Raw genomic sequence first — 21,398 nt, 5'->3', positions numbered from 1 at the left:
AACTCCTCGCACCGCTCCGGGGTATCGAGTACTTTGCCTTCAGCGAGCACGATCAAGTCGTGTCACCGGAGGATGCGCGACCCAATTCCATCATCGTGTTCGACGACATAGCCTGCGAGAAGCAGGACAACGTCAGAGCCTTCTACTGCATGGGCCGTCACAAGAACGTCGATTGCTTCTACCTGTGCCAGTCGTACGCTCAGATTCCCAAGCACCTCGTGCGCGATAACGTCAATCTCCTGGTGATCTTTCGTCAGGACGAGATGAACCTCCGCCACGTCTACGACGATCACGTCAACACGGACATGTCGTACACGCGGTTCAGAGACTTGTGCTCCGCCTGCTGGAACGACACCGATCACGGATTTCTCGTAATCGATAAGGACCGCGGTAGCGGATCCGGCAGGTACAGAAAGGGCTTCGACCGGTTCGCCATAAATATATCGCGCACCGCGTGACTCCGCGCAGTGCATCATGGACGACCGAAGCGCGATGGACGAGTTCCACCGCGAGAAACGAACGCTCGGCCAGCTGGAGAAGATGAGAGATGCCGTTAAACGCAAGTACGCGCTTCTGAAGGCGGACAAGCAATCGATGGAGAGGGCGCTCGACGAAACTTTCAAACCAATCGTCCAGCCGCTCGAACGTCTCGTTAATGCGCGTGAGAAGAAGAAGAGGAAGACGGATGAGCTAGAAAATTCCTTCAAAACTGCCTACTACGATGCGGAAGAGGGGTCGGAGCTGACTCCTGAGGAAGAATGGTCGAAAACGGAACGGAAACCGGCAGTCGATGAGTGGCTCGAGAGTCCTGCCACCAAATTGTCCTCCAAACGGAGTCCTGCGCCCAAACAGAGTCCCGCAGAATGGTTTCAGGGACTCGAGAGTCCTGCGGCTCGCATCAAACAGAGTCCCGCAGAATGGCTTCAACGACTCGAGAGTCCTACAGCTCACTCCAAACAGAGTCCCGCAGAATGGCTTCAACGAGTCGAGAGTCCTGCGGCCAAACTGCCCTCCACTGATCCGCGCGAGGAATATTACGACGTGCCGGAGGAGGAGGAGGAAGGAGCCGTCGGCAAATATCTTCACATGCTCAACACGAACAGGAAGAAGTATCTGGACACGACTTACGGGGTCCGAAAACTGCCGGACGGTGGAACAATGATCGGAGACTCACCCATTCGTTTCGAGAAGGGAAGCGTCGTTGTGGGTGACAACAAGTATCGATCGAGCATCGGCTTGTTCGAACTGCTCTTCCGAAAGGAGCCTGACTCTCGGCTCGTTAACGCGGAGGACCGGAACACGTATGGCGCGATCCTGCAAAGCACGAACGCCTACAGGAAACGCTACAGTCCGGACGAGGATATTCGCAAGCAAAACAGTAGCAAGTACAAGAACTACGTGGCACCCTTCGTGGGGCAGAAGACCGGTAGTGCCTTGCCGCGATACAAGGTCGCGCGAAGGGACACGCGAATGGATTACGTGTACTGGGACGATCCGAACGAGTTGGTCGATCGTCTGCGTCTGCTGCTGGCCGAGCGATCGGCCGGCAACCCCAGTCACACCAACGAGATCGTCTCGATCATCGAGGAGTTGCGCGAGGCCGGCATTATCATATAGTAGGCGTGGGGAACGTGACAACGTCACTTGAACAATGAGCGTCGATGTGTTCGGACGTCAATTGGGACGAATCGAGGGTGGTGCGCGTGGTCCTCCAGGAGTTGGATTCAAACTCACAACCAGCGGTCAGTACGACGTCGATCACAGGAGACTGTGCAACGTCGCGGAGGCGAGTGAACCGAGTGACGCCGTTAATTTGAGTCTCGCAAAACGTCTTGTGCAAGGCGAGCTGAAGGAATTGCTACGCGCTACAGCTCGACTGAGAGAGGACATCGACGAACTGCAAGTGAACATACAGATTCTGCGGGATCAAGTGAATGAGAAGCTACGGGCCATTAACGGTAACGTTGAAACGACTCTGAAGTTAGCCAAACGCAATTCCGAGATAATCGAAACGTTGCTGCCGCCTCCGCATGGATAACGAACGTGAGAGATTGGTGGAAGAGCTGCACAAACCGGCACGTCGAAATTACCCACGACGCAAGTTCGAGGTTCGAGGACTCGACGAGACGTGGCAGGCGGATCTCGTGGAGATGCAACCGTATGCCCGAGAGAACCGTGGTGTCAGGTACTTGCTCACCATCATCGACGCGCTATCCAAGTTCGCGTGGGCTGTGCCCGTCAAGCGAAAGACCGGTGAGGATGTCACTGCCGCGATGCAACTGGTGCTTCGCCAGGGCCGAGTCCCGCAGAATCTGCAGACCGATCAAGGCAAGGAATTCTACAACGCACCATTCAAGCGACTCATGAACCGCTACCGCATCAATCATTACTCGACGTACAGTAACCTCAAAGCGTCCATCGTCGAACGATTCAATCGCACGCTCAAGAACAAGATGTGGTTGCAGTTCAGTCTGCGCGGTTCCTACAAGTGGCTCGACATTCTGCCCGATCTCATAGCCGCGTACAACAACAGCAAACATCGTACTATCGGCATGAAACCGAGTGAAGTGACAGCTGATCATGTCGAAACACTGCTACGACGACCACGCGAACGCCGTCGCAGAGTACCCAAGTTCGATGTCGGTGACAAGGTTCGAGTGAGCAAGAACAAGCACGTCTTCGAGAAAGGCTACACCCCCAACTGGACGACAGAAATATTCACGGTGAGCCGCGTGGTGACGTCGACGGAGCCGGTGACGTACAAGTTGAAGGACTACCAAGATAAGCCCATTGCTGGTGGGTTCTACGAAGAGGAGCTCCTGAGAGTCAAGTATCCGGACACGTATCTCGTGGAGAAAGTGCTGAAGAAGCGTGGGGATAGAGTCTACGTGAAGTGGCTGGGTTTCGATAACTCGCACAATAGTTGGATAAATAAGGCTGATTTGTAATTTTTGTTTGTTTCGATGATATTTATTTACAATAAATGAACATTATAATCAACGTTGGTTTAACATTATTTGTGATCGATGCTGAATTCGATTTGGTTCATCTTGGCGTCTGTGCCACCACCCAAGTACTTCAGGAGCAATTGACCGTTGGCGACCGTTTGCGCCATCTGGTCGAACATCTTCGGATCCTTCTCGAATGCGTCCGAGATGCGTTTCGGTAGGAAGACTTGGAATTCGTTGTCGAGACTGGCGACGGCTTTAGGCCCATATTTCGTTGCGACTTGCCTCAGATCGGTAACGCGGTAGATGCTGTTCACGTGCAACGTTGCCAATTTCTTCGTAGGCAGGAAATCCTCGAGCAGAGCTATTTTGTTAAGCTTCTCGACGGTGTCCATCGTGCTGCTGTGCAGAACGGCTGCGAGTTCGCCGCTCATATACCCGTCATCCCCACTCATGACGGAGGCAGTGTTCCCCCACTTACGGTGGAAGAGGTGGGGCTCTGTAGTGTCCCCATGGCAACGTGTCCGTGCTATCGGGTAGGAGGATGCGCTTGTCGTCGTGCGCGCTCAGCGCCACCTTCGTCTGCCTCTCGGAAAATACGTTATGTAGGCGTGACCTGATGACGCATTGTTCACGCCGCAGCGTTGTTTTGTCCCGGAGACAGCGCAGGAAGTCGTCGAAGGTGATGGTTGCTTCGACCACGCCCCTTTTTACCCCCTTCACCCTCTTCACGCGATCTCGCCCCTCCACACGTACGCTGTACATTTTGCTGCGCAAGCCCACGAACTCGGTCATGATGCTGCCGTTGCACTCGTCTTTCATGAGTCCGATCACCTTCTTGTTGACTCGTGGCATGTTGAACCGATTGTTGAGGGGATAATCGGACGTGTCGAACCGCTCGATGTCGCGCTTCATGATTTCGTAAATGTCGTCGCAGCAAATCTCGTACAGCAGGCTGTCAGTGTCCGTGTAGAGGAGCTTGCAGTTATCGCCAAACTCCCGCTTCATGTAGTCGTAGTGGAAGGCGTAGACGTGAATCTTGGACAGGTCCAGCACACTGAGTCCGACGTAGATGGGCTTGTTGAGATGGACCTCAGTCTTGGCGAGCTGAATCGCCACGAGGTTCTCCGCGAAGATAGAGCAGCTGTGGAAATTGGGCTTGGCAATGAGTGCTTCGGCCCCGTATCGACCACCCCAGTTCTTCACCAGCTTGACGTCCACGCGTTTGCGCACGTTCTCCATCGTCTTGCCGAACACCGCGTTGTTCATGAGCTTGAAGAGGTTCTTCTCAAAGTCATTTCGCGCTTGTTTTCTCAACTCGCTGTTCAGCTCGATGTAGGGCTTCAACCATGCGGACTGCTCGAATTTCAAGACCCGATGGATGCGCACGAGCTTCAGACCCTGTTGGACGGCCTGCTTAAGGTTGCGGTAGTGCAGGATGTACCGCGTTTTCGGCTCCAGGGTCGTCATCAGTTTCGTCTGCGTTGAGCCGGGGGCGCTCTTGTGCTCGGGACACAGCGGCAAGTCTTTGTGCGCGTCGTGACAATCCTCCGGATACTCCAGGTCCACTTCGAGGAAGTAGCCGACCGGCGAGTCGTCCGGCACATTTAGAAAGTCGACAGTACTGCCATCTATCCACTCGAAGGCCCCGCGCGGTAGCACCTCCATCATTGCCTGGCCATAGAGGTTGTTCACGTCGAAGTACATGAGGTATTTGCTCGCGTCGTTCGCATCATAGTCCCTCATGTACTTGTTGTTGGCTCGAGCGTAACGGTTCGAGCACTGACTCACACCACCGCGCACTCCTTGCTCGATGAACAGGTGCATGTCGAGATCCGTGAGCAGTTCCAGTTGAACCTTCGTGTACTTGAGCATGGCGTCCCACGAGAAACCCGGTAGCGTGTAGTAGTGGGCGGGGTCCAGGCTGTACGCTCGCACAGAGTCGTTGCGGAAATTCTCGAAGACGTCGGCGAGGAGAAGCACATCCGTCTTCAAGTACAGGTCCGAGTACTCGCCCAAGCTCCGGATGTTGAACTCGTCCCACACTCTCTTAGCATGCGCATAGTCCGCGTCCGAGATGTCGCTGTCGTTCAGCGTGCTGTGGAAGCTCGCTTTCGGTGGTAGCTCGGTGTCGTTGAGCTTATCCAACGAGTCGACGTAATCGTAGGGAAACACTCCCTTCCTCGTGAGCAACTTGAATTTCTCGTCGGACAGGTGGGAGAATTCGCTCCTCACGATCTTCATGTCGCTCAAGTACGACGCAAGTTTTTCCAACGACGACGCCATGAAGCGGAACGAGTCGATGAAACGGAACTTCACTTCGCTACCGTGTATGTGCTTCGTGAACGAGATGTAGCGTTCTTTCGTCTGTGGCAACACTTCGACTCGACCGGCGAAGCACGTGGCGATTTCTCGTATGATGAAGTGGGAGTCGTAGCCGGTGAGATTGTGGAAGACGATGGGCACGGTTTTCGAGTCCTGATAGTTCAGGTTGCACTCGTTGTGCGCTGCACCGCGGTACTTGCCCGTCAGATGGCAGTGATCTCGCACTCTGTCACCGCCCAACAGGGGTCGCTCACACATGTGACACTTGGTGGCGGCGTGGAACTCTCTCTGCTGCTGGAGCGTTAGTCTCTCCATCGGTCGGGGGTTCGCGTAGACGTTGTCGAGTTCCGCGGCGAAGTTTTGCAGCTCTCGGGCTAGCCATTCCGCAGGCTTCGGACCCCTGTGGCTGCGATACCGCGAGAGTGAGTCGTCGTAACTGCACTTCACGTAGTACCCCACGCTGAATGCTTCGTGCTTCTGGTAGGTGTTCTCGTCACGAGTCGGCTTCAGCAGGCACTCGAAGTCCGCATAGATGATGAATGGTGCGCGCTCCTTGTGTCCATGGTTCTTGAAGTAGAGCATCCTGTTCGACCATTTGGGCATGGTGATCTTGCACTTGTTGACTATTGCGCAGTCAATTTCGTGTGCGGCCAGCTTGTCTTCGGTGCGATAGTAGTGGAGGCAGCGATCGCAGATGTGGAGTTTGTGGTTTCTGTTCGACAATTGGTTTGAAACCAAGCGAGACAAGTTCTTGATCCACACGTAATGGAACCTCGGTATCATGTAGCACTCGTTCTCCTCGTCCTCTTCCTCCTCCTCCTCCTCCACGTAGTGATCCTGTACCAGGAGCAGGTTGACGTGTTGCTGCTTCTTCGTTGCCGTCACGTGCAGGGGCATCACGTCGAAGTCTCGCTTCTTCTTCTTCAAAATATATACATTTACCGAGACGTCGTTCTGTTTCTCGAACTTCGGAATGTTGCGCGGTTCCATGGGGAACTCGATCCCGTCAAAGTTCAATTCCGCCTCGTACGGACTGTATTCGGAGACGCGATCGGAATGGTGGGCGGGATGAAGCGCCGACAGTATGGCCCACTTGAAACACTGTTCGTCGTTGTTCCGCACGTTGACACACGCGTTCTTGTTTCGGATCTTGGCTGGAAGATCCACGTAAGAGCTGCCACGCATCGGATTGAACTTGCTGATGTGCAGCGTCATGTTCACGATCGAGTGCAGTGACCAGCCTGAACCCTGCTGCTCGAATTCCTCCAGATCCGTCAGAATCGGCTCCCGTATGTGCTCCACGAACCATTTTCCCGTATCCGTAGTGTTGAAAATCGGTGCCGCCTTCGTGTTGAAGAACTTCAGATCGATTATCTCTTCGTCATTCTTCGTGACGGTGAATTTTGCAGCGAGCACGGCGTAAGCCTTCACTGCGACACCTCTACTCCGCAGTACGTTGTCGATCTTTGCGCGGAAATGCGCCATGCAGTCTTTCATGAAGGCTTTCACGTCGACGTGCTTCAAATTCGTGAATACGCCTACCCTGATGCCGTTCTTGAACGAAGAGTTCAGATCCGACCATCGCACGCGGTCGATGAGCCTCTGTCGATTTTGCACTCCACGGCCACGTTTCAGCAATAGTCCTAATTTAATTTCAATACCTCGCAAAAATCCAACGGTGAATAGGAATTTTTGCCGCTCCGGACCAGTGGTTGCCAGCCTCTGAGAGTCTTCCAGCGTCTTGATGACCTTCCTTAAACGTTTCATCCATTCATGAATTTCATCGGCACCGCGATTCTTCAAAAGCTCCAATACCTCCTCCCAGCTCGCAATGATCTCTTTGCAATCTTGAGCAGACATTCTGTCGTGATTGAAGTGAACTGTGCCAGCTCGGCCACCGGACCCCGAATTTATACCAGACAACTGGCGGATGGTGGAGGGCACGCGTGTCGCGATTGGTTGCCTGCGTTCCGGAGGGGGTTGTGGTATAGCATTCCAACATAAGTTCGTTGGATGGAGGGGGGAGGAAGCGAGCCATGATTGGCTGCCTCGGTAGGGTAGAGTGGGGGCTGGCGGTATAAAAGAGCCAAGCATCGCAGCAGGAGCATCACTTCGAGAATGGAGTTCGTTGTCGACTTCCAGGGTTTCAAGCGACCCTTCAACGAATTCGTATTCAAAGAGGTGGCGGTGGTTGCTCTCGAAGACGATGCTCAGCCATCGGTGTACATGTTCGAACCACCTCACAGGTGGAGCTACCTGCCTGCCAAGTACCAGAGCGAGAATCAGTGGTTGGAGGAAAACTACCACGGCCTCAACTGGAACAGTGGCACTGTACCCTATGAGGAAGTGCACGAGGTGCTCTTCAATATCCTGCGAGGCGCCAGCAAGGTGCACGTGAAGGGCCTTGAGAAAAAGAGATGTCTCGAGAAAATAATACCCAACGTGTACAACCTCGACGACCTGGCCTGCCCATCACTCCGCCAATTGACTGCGAACGCCACCGTCTCGTGCACCAATCACAAACGTGCCTGGAATTCCCCTCTCCACTGCGCCGTTTACAACGCGTGCGCGCTGAAAACCTGGCTCCTCCAGCGGCAGATCGACTGTGCGAGCACCGAATGCATCCCCGAAACAACGTTGAAAGACTACTTCGCGCAGTGTGACTTTTCACCCCTCAGAAATGTAAATTCCCCTTGAAATGTAGCGAAATTGAATAAAAAATGAGAAAAAAATTGTTTCGGTTTGTTTGGGTTTGAGTGTTTCGGTTTGTTTGGGTTTGAGTGTTTCGATTTGTGAGTTTGGGTTCGGGTTTTAATGAATTCAAAAAAGTTTTTTTTTTTTTTGGTTTATTATAAATTACAATTTTTTTAAATTTTTAATATTTTTAAATAAACGTTGCGCCGTGGTTGGTGGGCGCGCTGGCGTAGTATGTTTTCTTATCCAAGGGTCAGGTCTGATGTTTTCTTTGGAGGCCTGACCCTTGGATGAGAATTTACATTTTTTTCTCACATTTTTCATTGGCGCAGTCTTCGGTGGAGATATCAAAATAGTTTTTCTTCGCTCATTTTCCGCCGAAGACTGCGCCATTTTTTTAATCGATCGTGATGGTGGAGCCCCATCATCGTCGTCGTCGTCGCTTGAGAGGAAGAGGTCTTGTTCCAATAGAGACCTCTTCCTCTCATTCGTCACCGTTGTCGTCGCCGTTGTCGTTGCCGTCGCCGTTGTCGTCGTCGTCGTCGCCGTTGTCGTCATCGTCGCCGTTGTCGTCATCGTCGCCGTTGTCGTCGCCGTTGTCATCGTTGTCGTCGCCGTCGCCGTTGTCGTGGTCTCTGGCGCCATCACCACGAGCTGCTTAGCAAATGGTGGTAGCGGGAGGTCCAAAATTACCCTCGCGAAGCGAGGGTCGCTCGCATGCACCCCGCTACCACACACGCAAAATGTATTTTTGGCTTGCATCTGAAACAAAGGAAAACAATGATCATTAGTATTTCGGAAAAAAGGGTAGAGAGAATAGCGTTTACTTATATAGGAAGACTTACCTCTTTCGATTTCCTGGAATGGATTGACGTCGCAGCGTCACTGCCCGCTTCTTATAGCGGGCCCCCACCGCTCGCGATCTTCCTGGAATATTCCGTAGGGGGGGCCCCCACTGGGGACTCTGCAGGGGAGCACCCACTGGTGTCACCACAGGGGGGCAACATCTGTCGGTAAAGTAGGGACCTACCTTGTCGACAGCATAGGGCTCCATGTGTCAGATATCTACCTTACCGACCGTCGATAAGGTAGGAACTCCCGCCTGCTATTATTCCGAGGGCGCGCACTTTGAATCCTCACGTTTCGGGGCGACCAGTTTCGCGCGAATCTGTTTTGCCATCCTGACAGTTGGCCATCCTGCCGGCGGCTGTCCCGTCTCACCATCCTGACAGTTTGCCATCCTGACAGCGGCTATCCCGAGGGCGCGAATCCTCGCTCTCCGAGGAAGTCCGTCTCAACGACTGTACGGGAAGTCCGCCTCAACGACTGTTTGGGAAGTCCGCCTCAACGACTATTCGGGAAGTCCGCCTTAACGACTGTTTGGGCACCGCCATTCAAGTTGGGGGATTTTGCCGATGTTTCCGCTCGTTTGGAATTGAGCACGCTATTTTACCGAAGTTTGGGTTAGCGTGCTCATCCTTTTTTTACCAACATTTGGGTTAGAGTAACCATCCTTTTTTACCGACGTTTGGGTTAGAGTGGTCGTCCTTTTTTACCAACGTTTGGGTTAGAGTGATCGTCCTTTTTTTTTATCGACGTTTGAGTTTGTTTGGGTTAGAGTGACCATCCTTTTTTACCGACGTTTGGGTTAGAGTGGCTATCCTTTTTTACCGACGTTTGGGTTAAAGTGCTCATCCTTTTTTACCGACGTTTGGGTTTGTTTGGGTTAAAGTGCTCATCCTTTTTTACCGACGTTTGGGTTTGTTTGGGTTAAAGTGCTCATCCTTTTTTACCGACGTTTGGGTTAGAGTGCTCATCCTTTTTTACCGATGTTTGGGTTAAAAGGAGAATCCACTTTACCGACGGGGGAATCTGCTTTACCGACAGAGGGAATCTACTTTACCGACGGTCGGTAAGGTAGATTCCTACATGGGGGGGAACCGGCCTAGCTCTACTACTGACCGACATTGCTATTGGGAACCGAGAAACATCGGTTATGAATACCGGGCCATTGCGACCCAGATGGAAGCCACAACCGCTACCGACGGTCTAATAAACCTCGGTGGGTCTGGGTCATTTTGACCCGGACTAAACCTCGACTGTCGTCATCTTGACCGAGTTTTAAACTACTTCCGTTACGAAGCTTCCGTTATTGTAAGTAACCCAGTAAATTCCGTCTCCGCGATCAAATGAAAATCGGTTTCAATTTATTCCACTAATTTGAATTTTTCATTCGAAAAAACTCCAACCATTCGATTCGGCATTCAACGAAATTGATTCCCACTGAAAATTACAATTCACTGTTCGATACAAATTTTTGGAAATTCACATTAGAAATAACGAGTCGATTGTTGCAGAACTGCAACGCAACGGAGCCGTGTTTCGTTAACAACCCTGGCATCAAGCTGCGTATACCGATCGAGTCGACACTCGCCACGGGAGTGTGAAATCGATGCAGATTTCTGAACTAATGGGTCGGCAAAAAACTAGATTTTCGGAAATGAATTTGGAGAAAATAATTAAAATTGAATCTTGCAAGCTTGGACGAACTCCTGCTGCGCGTTAAACTAACTTATTAATTCTTTTTTTTTAACTCATCAATTATAAATTAGTTGTCGTCAATAGTGACGGCGAACGTACGTTGGTTCCTCCAACCACGAGGTAATGGACGCGTACAGAAATTAAAGGCAAGAGAAATCCAATAAAGTTGACAAATAAGTTCAAGTAGTCAGCGAGAGTGGTCAATTTTCTCAAAAGAGCACCCGAAGGCTAACAAACAGCGTAGGAAAAAACGGTGTGTGGAACATTCTTGAACATCATTCAACTCGGTCTCGGTGTTCATCGTAAAGCAAAATAAATTAATTCCAACTCGAAACCAGAGCGCCTCGCACATTTCTATTCGCTAGAAGATTCTGTTACGCAAGAAGGTCGTGGACTGGTATTATAGCTATAAATCGTAGAGAAACCGCTCGTTTACTCGAATCATCAATCGTAGTACCGGAAAAAAGTAACCAGACCAATATTTTAATTCGACACGAATGAAAAAGCGACGAGGATGAGAAAAACAAGTCGTCCGGGCCCCTGGAGCAAAGACACTAAAAATAATGTTCCTGGAGCCTGCCAAAATTCCAATTCGCAAGCCGGGCAAAATATATTGTAAATTATAAAGAGCGTATAAATACTCTCGCGAGGAAGGTTGCGGGGGGAAACCAGGTGAGTATCCATGGCGCGAGTTTCGTACGTTCATCGATCGGCGGTGGCCTCAGCACCGCGCAAGCCTCTAACACAGGCTGGGGAGGAAAGAGAGGGGGGTGTGCAGCACAGATTACTCGTTGCTATGATTCTGCGCACAATCAGTCCTCTCACCCACGTTTCATGCACATTGCGAAGTAATTTTGCCGGAGTTAGAGAAAGTAATAAAAACAGATAGAAAAAAGGGACAGACATGTACCGGGACAGTGTGCAAGCCGAGAAAGGGAAAGTATAATAGCGTTGGATTGGCTTTGCCGAAGATAGTGAACTCTCGGTTCGATCGGCACCATCGATCCAACGGCTTATAATGTAAACGACGTTTCAATTATCGCTATGCCGTCGTGTCGAAGACATCGATCGAGGAAGAAAAAAAACAAAGTCAGAGAGAGAGAGAGAGGGACGGCGCGAGAGACGGTGACAAGGAGAGAGAGGGAGACAAAGCATTGCATTTGAGACACGCGTTTGCGTGGCGCTTTACAAACGCTCTCGGCCTCGAGTTACAAACGCGGAACCGTTAGTCTATACGCGGTTGTTGCATCGACACGTTGCACCATCCGACTCTCCGTGCTCAACGGGACAAAATGTGCTTTCGTTCGCGTCTCAGTGTTTCTACTCGTGAATTGCATTCGCTGTGCAGCCTGAAGTTCGCGAGGGTGTGTTGGTGCCATTCAAAGCTGTGCGAGTGTGGGCGCTGATCTCGTGCGACTGGCGCGACATCGCACGCGAGATTCGCGAGAATTCAGCTCCCGAAACACTGTCGCGTTTGGCCTCGGCGAACGCGACCTCAACGAAAACAAAACATTACATCAATCAATAGAGGAGAACAATACTACTTTTTTTATAACTTAATTCCTATCGGTGGTTAAATAGGACACGAAAGATGAACGAAGAAGAAGAAAATGAGGACGAAACGTCCGTTTTTCTCCATTCTGTTCCTAGAAAAGCCAACTAAATGACGAACTTTTCTTCGGTTATCTCACACACTTTAACACACGGAGACACACGCGCTATTGCATATTATATGTGTACAATATTACGAGGATCATTTTTCCGCATCTACTGGTAATGGCGAATTACCCCACTCTTGGCTCAACAAGACAGTCCGAGTGAGTGTACACAACGCTGGTGAAAATGTTCCACGCTCTCTCAAACCAAGATCACTATTTTCGTTGAAAAAGTCTACTTTCTTTCGAAACATTTCCACTGACGAGGGAGGAACAAGAAAATCGAAAAATAGCGATCGAATAATCGCATTCAATTCCAATTTTCAAAAGTCCAAGGTACACCACTTTTCCTGACATCGATCCATTTAGGATTGATGGCCCTAACGGTAGTCCGGATAATCCAAAACTCGTGTCTCTTGGCTTCTGATGTTGGTAGTTTTCAAAAAGTTGGAAGATCACATGAAAAAACTCTCCAACAATTCCAGTAATACTCCAATTTGCAATTCGTAGTTTTTCAGTCTACATCGTGGAATAAAAAGTTGGCCAATTACAAATGGTATTTTCGTTAACTTCGTTGGACTCGAACGTTTTGCAAACTTCAACATCGTATACACAAAACTTTTCTCGAATGATTCTACAAACAAAAAAAATACTGCGACACATCAGAGCAGATATTGCAGCTGATCAACCCTGACTCTACAGAAGTCAGAATCTCTCTCATTCCATCGTAATGAGCAGTCGATTATCTATCTGGATTCGTGTGAAGAACGTTTCATTAATATTTCATACAGAACTTTTTTTTATATAATCCTAGTTATACAGGACGTCACAACAGATGGTCATCTCGTGAACTTTAGAAGGTGCATTCATCAACAAGAATTCGACTGCCAGACTCGAATTCTTCGAGTACGTGGACGTTTCCTGATATTCAAACGATAGCGATTTTTTTTTGTATACTAATGAGAAAAATCGAGTGTTTTTAGTTGACCAAATACGTCATGCCATGAAGAATTTTAACCGAGTTTTTTACGACACCACGAATCTGATGCTGTTTTATCAAAGAGCATTTCATCGAGTGGATTATTATAAAGTATTACTAACGAAAGGAATTTTGCCTACAACCAAAACGTCGCTTGCAACCACTTTGAGGTCCAATTTTTGCGTTTTTGGACCACATTGAACGTTCCTCAGATTTGTTTACTGCTTTACGAAAGTCGAAGGCTCGGATTTGAGGCAAATTGTAAAACTGAGACGTTTCGTGAGTGTGTTTCTTGCATCACGATGTGAAAGGTGGACAAGGGATGACAATGTCTTCTTATTAGAGAGTCGTGGATTCGTTCAATCTTCAAAAAAGCAACTTTTTGTTAGAAAAGGTGTCTCCTAAGAACTCGAAAATCTCATGAGGTTATTTTATTCCTTTGATTCACAAACGCATAGCTCGTTAGTGAAGCTAGTTGTGCAAAACTTACTGGAAGCCTACTGATATAAATTTACGTTCAAAATACTTCTGCTCGTGTCGACTGAGTTTTCTCTTGGTCTTTGGGCAAATTCGATACATCAGACGAGTTACTGTCAGTCACATTTTTCGAAAGGCCTCAGAAAAGTGGGAAATGAGTAGAGTGCATATTGAGAGTTATTATTGATTCATTAAATTATCCATTAATAATTTAATTTTTTAAATTCAATTCTAGAGAAGCCATGGATGACGACAACGACGATAAAGACGACACAAAACGGTGAATAATTAAAAATTTATGGGTTTCCAAAACATGAGAATCTTTTCGTTTGATTAAAAAATATAACATCCTACATTCCATTCAGTTATTGCTACATATTTTCATTCGCATAAGCTGAGAACTCAGGAACGAGGCAATTGATGCTGGAAGGCCCAATTTTCGAGCACTTTTTTGTACATTTTGAAAAAGAAAACGAAAATACGTAGCCAATATTGGTGACTAGATTTGGACTTATTCTTTTCACATCCAAAGACACGTAAGAGTCAAACAACAAGCTGCTCGGCATTACTTGCCTTTTTCCTGAGCATAATAAACATTAGATTCGAAGATAATTGTATTCGAACTTCTGCTATACGTTCAAATTCGAGTGATTGCTTGATTGAAAATAAAAAAATCAAAAACCACAGCTACGATTACGACAAGCGACGAAAAGATTTTTAATAGATGAATTTTTATTACAGAAAATTTCGGAATCTGAGTGAAAAGAAAAGACGAGACCAGTTCAACATGTTGGTGAACGAGCTCGGAAGCATGGTGACTGCAAACACTCGAAAAATGGACAAATCAACAGTGCTAAGATCGACGATTTTATTTTTAAAAAATCACGACGGTACGTTCGCTACTAATAACGGAGCTTGGGGATCATAATATTTCTTGGTAGTTTATATACTGGAAAAATGAACAAAAAAATTATGACGGTTGACAGAAGTTGCTGTTAGATCTAGAGTTCATGAAATTCAAGAGGATTGGAAACCATCCTTTCTGTCGAACGAAGAGTTCACCCATCTTATATTAGAAGCACTCGACGGTTTTATAATGGTATTCTCGTCGAACGGTCGCATATATTACGCGTCGGAGAGCGTAACGTCTCTGCTCGGTTATCTGCCGAGCGAACTGGCGAAAGCAACGATCTACGAGATCACTTATCAGGAGGATCAGTCGCATTTGTACAACATTTTGCTGAATCCAGGCAATGATCGAGACCAAAGTGGCGTCAATGAAGGTACTTCATTTCGTTCCGTTGGTCATTTCTTTCGTTGTTTTCATACATTTCAAGGCATTTCATTTTATTTATTTTCATTTTATTTTATTTTCTTTTCATTTATTTTACGAGAATATTTATCCTCATTCGTGTAATAACTCGATTGATTCATTCCGCTAGTCCATGATTAATTAGTATTCAGCGTAAGTTTTACATTGACGCATCATCCCGTGTATTTTTTGCTTATTTATCATATTTAGTGCCCGTAACTCCGAGCAGAACAACCGTTCTCAAGAATCAAGAACGTATGAAAACATTTTGCTGTAATAAATGGAAAAATGAATGAATGTAAATGTAAATGAAATTTACTCGATGTGTAAAAACAATTGATAATCGACCTCTGTCATGGTTGTTTTTTCAATCCCTTCAGCACGGGTAGAAATCTATCGAAACAGAGATATTTTGGAAGTTAAAATATCGAGAGATATTTGGGATAAAGTTGTAAAAAAAATCCGATTTTTTCGACCATAAAGAATTTTTTTTTTAATTAATCAAGAAAAATCGATGAAGTATGAAACTGTTTTGTTTGCAAATTCATATGGTACGAGAGGCTTGTTATTATTTTTAAAAAAAAAAAAAAAAAAACAAAAACAAAAACAAAAACATTGAAGCCTTGAATACATTTCCTTCCAGGTCTTCCCTATTGACATACATGCAATGAATTTTTATTTCTTTTGCTCCCAGAAAATCAAGTTTCATTCACTTGTCATATAAGGAGAGGTGGCTTAGATTTTCGGGAAGAGACAATCTACGAGCTCGTACAGTTTGTTGGATATTTTCGTAAGTAAATTTCGTAATAAACGATCATCTGGAAAATTGAATTCAAGAAGAACTTGATTGACTAAATTATGAGATTTTTCATTGAAACGTGATTGAATATTTCGAAATTCGATTTTACAGGTTCGGACACAGATATCGAAACTCTACTGCCAAACAATAGAACCAGCGGTACCATCGTCAATGACACGGAGTGCATTTTTGTTGGAACAGGACGTTTGCGAACTCCACAATTAATAAGAGATATGTCCTTCGTCGAAAGCTCGAAATCGGAGTTTACATCGAAACACAGTCTCGAGTGGAAGTTTCTCTTCCTCGATCATCGAGCACCACCGATCATCGGTTATCTTCCGTTCGAAGTTCTTGGCACGTCAGGCTACGATTACTATCATGTGGACGATCTCGAAAAAGTTGTACTCTGTCACGAATCATGTTAGTCTCAGTTCCATCTTTCAAATTTCCATATGACACTCCCCCAAAACAGATACTTTCGACAAGCCCTACCACTCGTGGGCTAATTCTAGAGGAAAGTAAGAAGACCAATACCCATAACTTTTATTCAAAAGACTCAAGAGTCTTTTTCTCTATAAGCATAGTGAAAAATGTTTTCAGTCATTTCAGACGTTTATATCGTAAAGTATACTCGGGCGACCCGGAAAAAAACTGTTTGTATGGTAAAATGTCACACGTATTCGGTGTATTCGTCTATTTATCATAGAATTTACTATACTGACAGTCAAAATTTGTGATTTACAATAAATTTCCACTTATCAGTAAGTGCTAGTCTGAGACGATGAATGACACTCGAAAACAAAACGAAATATAGTTCTCACTTGCATCACTTTTTGCTATCGACGTAAAGCTGTTTGAAATGGAAGGGACGGAAAATAGTAAAATTAAAAAAATACTATGCTGCTTGTAATCGGTGGCTAAATACTTTGTGAATTCTTGAAAAATATTGTATTCCTCGCCGTACAAAACGAATCAGATCAGCACTCCCCACTTTGAGTTTCCCGTGCACTTACGAATTCGTTTACAATTTATTTCACAGTGATGCAAAAGGGCGAAGGCACTTCGTGTCACTACAGATTTCTCACTAAGGGACAACAATGGATATGGCTGAAGACGAGATTCTATATTGATTACAATCAATGGAACTCGAAGCCAGAGTTTATCGTATGTACGCACAACGTTGTGAGTTACACGGATGTGATACAACAATTTAAGTCGAAGAATAACGAGAATGCTAGCAAAAATAAAAGCGACGTAGTGAATCGGAGCACAACTGCGGAGTTGCCGGTGGTAAATAATTTTTTTTTTTCTGATTGTCACACTTCTTGCTAAATGGTAACTTTCCAAATGAATTCTTCTAGTCAACGACGCCATGTCCAGTTACGTCGTCGAAATGGTCCCCGAAGTCATCAAAGACCGTGAAATTCAACGTGAGTGCTTCAAGACCTCATTACCAGGGCAAAATACCTGACGAAGCACCGATGTCGACAGGCTCTCAAAGTTCGAGGCAGTTTGTTTCCGCCACCAACAGTTCGAGAACCGTAGCGGCAGCACCTGCACCTGCAAACACTGGAATGACTCTCAGGTCGAGAACACCGCCAGAAACATCCCCGAAAAATCGCAGTCAGACGAGAGTTGATCAAGCGAGTCCGAACTTTGTGGAATTGCAGAGATTCACTTCCGAACCTACCATCGCAGTGACGCCTGATAATTTCATTATTCCGGCGGTTCCCGCAACCCGAATCACTTTGCCCATTACATCGGTAAAGTAAAACCGCTCACTTTTTCTACTGGGCTGATGTAAGATTCAATAGTACCCAGAAAAATTCTTTGTGACCATTAGAGAGATCGGTAATGGCTATAAAATAACGATTCAATCATTTTCGTAACACAAAAAATTGTAAAACGTGCCCCGGTCGTTACTGCCGACGCGAATACATGGAAAATGTTTACGAACCAATCAATGCGAAGCTAGACACAAAGTGAGGTTCGAGTTGAAAATATCAATGGATGCCCTATTTATGCATAGCTGCAGGGACAATCGGACTGCCAGCTCACTCGATTTACATCCTCTGATCCATCTCAATCATTTTTTCGCTATTCTAGATCATGAACCAACAAAACATAAATCTAACGACTGCCCAAAATCGGATTCAGGATGAGCTCCAGAGGAAACACGAGGAACTTCAACAGCTGATCGTCCATCAGCAGGAGGAGTTGAGAAGAGTCTCGGAACAGCTGTTCATCGCACGATATGGAATTCTGTCTCCGCTCATCAACGTAAGTTGCCTTACGTCTGCCCGTTTTCTTAAATTTTCCATGAAATATCTCATCGTCGTCGAATCCCTTTTTCAAGCGCAGACCCACTAAGTCTAATTTGCTTCATCAGTCAGGTTCATCGTACAACGTAGCTCTGGCTCAACCGAGCGGTCCAAGTAACAATAGTTCAGACGCTGGAGAAGCTTTGAATTCTTCGTCGAATCATCCAATCCAAGGGATAAACATTCTTCCAGCACCCGATCAACTATCCGCCCCAACCGTTCCTATGGGACCATTTCAACACTCAACGACAGCTCTATCCGTCAATAATGTTGGGCTGCCTCTTCAACAGCATCATCACCATCACCACCACCATCATCACCATCCACAATCCGAACAGCAACAGCAACCACCGCCACAACAGCAACAAGCATCAGCGCAACAACAGCAGCATCCAGATGGCCAAGGACACGATCAGAATCACCAGCGTCAACAGCCATCGACACACGTTTCGCATCAGGATGATCAGATGATTCCTATGACGCAGTTTCCCATTTGTACGCAGCCTGAAATACCTTATGGGAATGTGGATCTCACCGCGAGTACACAGCAGCTATTAAACCATTAACTTATTTGTGTGTCGCAGTGTTTTTAATAATGGGCTCGGTATAGTGTGATTTTTAGTAAATGTTGTTGCTGCTGGATGTGCGACGCTACTGTTTGTGCCAAAATCTTTCGACAAAATACTCCCGGAGATGTTATTTGTCTACTGAATAGTACTATTACCTTTCGATCGATAGCTTATTCTTTTGAAAGTTCCATATTTATCGGTTTCACGTCGTTGATCTCTAGGACGTGTGAACCAGGGAAATGACACTTTGGAGAATATCTCTGAGTGACAGAGACTGTAAACAGCGATACTAATACATGGTGCTGCCGTTCCGCAAGTGTTCTAGTAGTAGCTGCCTAAAAGTACACGACAATGACTCTACCGGTGCTTGAAAAGACTCTCTAGACAACTCGAGTGTCCCGAGTTCTACGGACGTTTGGGTGTCTCTCTTATGCTACTTCATCGGCGAACCTGATGCTCATTGGAACTTGAGAATAATTCTCCCAAACATGTATAAATGTACTTTGTTTTCTACGTTTAATCCAGAATATGAGTGTCTACATTATTTAAGAATAACTTTACGGATTTACAGAGTACTCGCTCATGGCGTTGAGTGCTTAAAACAGGGTCGATAGTAAGGGTCTAAAAACACTTTCAACGAATTCATCGTCAATTTTTTATGTTCTTCGAATAAAAAGGATACGATAAATTGTAACGGGCCTGCCGATGTACTTGCCCCGAGATTCTACCGAGTCTCTTGATTAAAAAATAATTCAACTATATGTTCACTTACATTTGTGATGGAAAAAATACGCGTTAGATGTTAAAACGCGAGACGTTTGCCTTGTTACGTTGTTGGATCTTCATGAATGGAAAGGGGCTGTACCCAATCGTAATACATAGTAAATTAAAGACACATTAATCTTCTTCTGTCCTTAAACATTCATAACGAACGAGGCTGGAGCCAAACTTTGAGGACCAATTTACGAAAATGGATTTATTTTTTGCAAATTTCCATGCCAAATCCCTCGTTTCCTCGTACTTTACTGAAGAATCGAGGACTCAGAAATCGTACTGTATTTTTTTAATAACTAGTTTGAATAATAGTGCTGTTTATTTCCAGGAATATTTCTTTCTCATCAATCGGTAATGCAGCAACATTCAGTACGATCATCATTGATCGCTGTGCTTAAATCGTACAAAAATATATTTTTTAAATAACTATTTGACAAATTTTACTGGAATACGATGTAAAGAATTATAATAATGAGACTCTTGGCAACTCTATCGTGCATAAAAGTGACTTGATGGAACAAAAGTGTAAAAATCTGGTCATTTTTACACGTTATCTTCTCGTATAATTTTATCGGTATAAAGCATGAATCAATATTGTATCACGGGTGTGTATTGATACTTAAAATTACAGCTTGAGAGAAAAGAATCAGGGAATTATAAAATAATGTTCTGACCATTTTGTTTCAGAGAGATAGCAGAACTTTTGAAGCTATTTTGTCATCGAAATACCAATCGAATAAAATTTTCTACTCCATATGTGTATGCGTATGTATGCGTTTATCGATATTGTGAAAATCTGTTAAAAATTAAAATAGAAAATTTATCTTATTGTGTTAAATTTATGCATTTTTAATTTATCTCCTTTCGAAGAAAATAATGGTTTTTTCTTTTCGTATACTAAGTCACTTTCATGTACGATTTTTCATAAATAGGAATTCGTCAGTTCCTTCTAATTCAAATGTCGATCAAAGTAGAGTTATTTCTTGAACTGGCATGTGTTTACACTGAAGCAATTTTTTCCACCAATCGTTTCTGCTGAGTAATAAAATTGGAGATACTGAACAGTTTTCTGAACTGTTTATTTTCCATTCACTATCATAAAAATAAGAAGACTACGATAATCGTTTATCGAATGATTTATCGAACACGCTGCGAGTGATTTTGAACGTAAATTTCAATCGTTACTTTCAAGGTCTTCAGTCACCTTGTTTGGTTTTGGCTCTGTAGCTGCATCAACATTCCTCTTTGAGTCGAATCAGTTCTATAAGTCCGCGAAAAAAAATGAATTTTCACCGTCATTCGTTTTTATAACTTACTCAATGTCTCTAACAATTTCCCCGGGGATTGTGAGTCTGACAGCCTCATTGGAAAGCGGAAATATTGATATGAAAGTTTATTCTTACTTGCTGTATACCCAGTGACAAGGGAAAGAAATGACAAAGTTCTCGATGGCTTTCATTAAGTAAGTATATACATTGAAGCGATATAACATGAATTGTCATGCAATGATGACCTTTAGAATAAGATTCAACAGGCGCGTTTTATGTTTGTTTGTCAACGATGTTACTAGCGTGAATACAAATTTTGGTACAAATTAAAAATAAAATATGACTATTATCTATTGAAAATTACACTTCACTGGTCACGCAGGGTCTGGACGATTTCATCGAATTTTTCGTCAGCAAATTGATTCTTAAAAAACTCCAATATTTCGATGTTTTTTAAATATTTTGTTACAAAACTTCCGACGTTGATACACTTGGTTTCTGCCCCTGCTTGATCAATGCTCAATTTGTAGTTTTTCTTTAAATCAGTGAATTCATTGAGGTCGAAAGTGATTTTGTTACTTTTGAGCTTTGAGCTCCAAACGAAGATGATTTCTTTTGTTTTTTGGAAATTGAAATTCTAAGAGTACTTGGAATTAAAATTCTCGTAGAGGTTCCTTTTCCGAAGAAAATTTTCGAAGAAATTTTAGAAAAAAATCTTATTGGACTCACAGCCCTG

At 45.4% G+C, this 21,398-nt stretch overlaps 2 protein-coding genes across 9 annotated transcripts; one reads left to right on the top strand and one right to left on the bottom strand.

Annotated features, from left to right (window-relative positions):
* Nucleotides 1-3,425: 3,425 nt before the first annotated feature.
* On the bottom strand, nt 3,426-7,133 carry LOC122412340 (uncharacterized). Its single transcript, XM_043421811.1, has one exon. The coding sequence runs from the start codon at nt 7,131-7,133 to the stop codon at nt 3,426-3,428; it is 3,708 nt and encodes a 1,235-aa protein (XP_043277746.1).
* A 4,206-nt stretch (nt 7,134-11,339) lies between these two features.
* Clk (circadian locomoter output cycles kaput protein Clock) lies at nt 11,340-20,232 on the top strand. Of its 8 annotated transcripts, none has more exons than XM_043420924.1 (10): nt 11,340-12,325; nt 13,855-13,899; nt 14,361-14,509; nt 14,606-14,902; nt 15,626-15,721; nt 15,842-16,150; nt 16,770-17,020; nt 17,092-17,493; nt 17,888-18,010; nt 18,120-20,232. In XM_043420924.1, the coding sequence occupies exons 1-10, from the start codon at nt 12,285-12,287 to the stop codon at nt 18,615-18,617; spliced, it is 2,211 nt and encodes a 736-aa protein (XP_043276859.1). In that variant the 5' UTR covers nt 11,340-12,284; the 3' UTR covers nt 18,618-20,232. The 8 variants fall into 8 exon arrangements, with proteins under 8 accessions (XP_043276859.1, XP_043276853.1, XP_043276855.1 ...); XM_043420918.1 differs by having other exon boundaries at nt 17,837-18,010; XM_043420920.1 differs by having other exon boundaries at nt 11,340-12,499; nt 17,837-18,010.
* The last annotated feature ends 1,166 nt before the right edge of the window (nt 20,233-21,398 follow it).

The sequence above is a fragment of the Venturia canescens genome, chromosome 6 (genome assembly GCF_019457755.1).
Source record: "Venturia canescens isolate UGA chromosome 6, ASM1945775v1, whole genome shotgun sequence".
Classification (NCBI taxonomy): domain Eukaryota; kingdom Metazoa; phylum Arthropoda; class Insecta; order Hymenoptera; family Ichneumonidae; genus Venturia; species Venturia canescens.
This window is presented reverse-complemented; position numbering and strand designations above follow the sequence as displayed.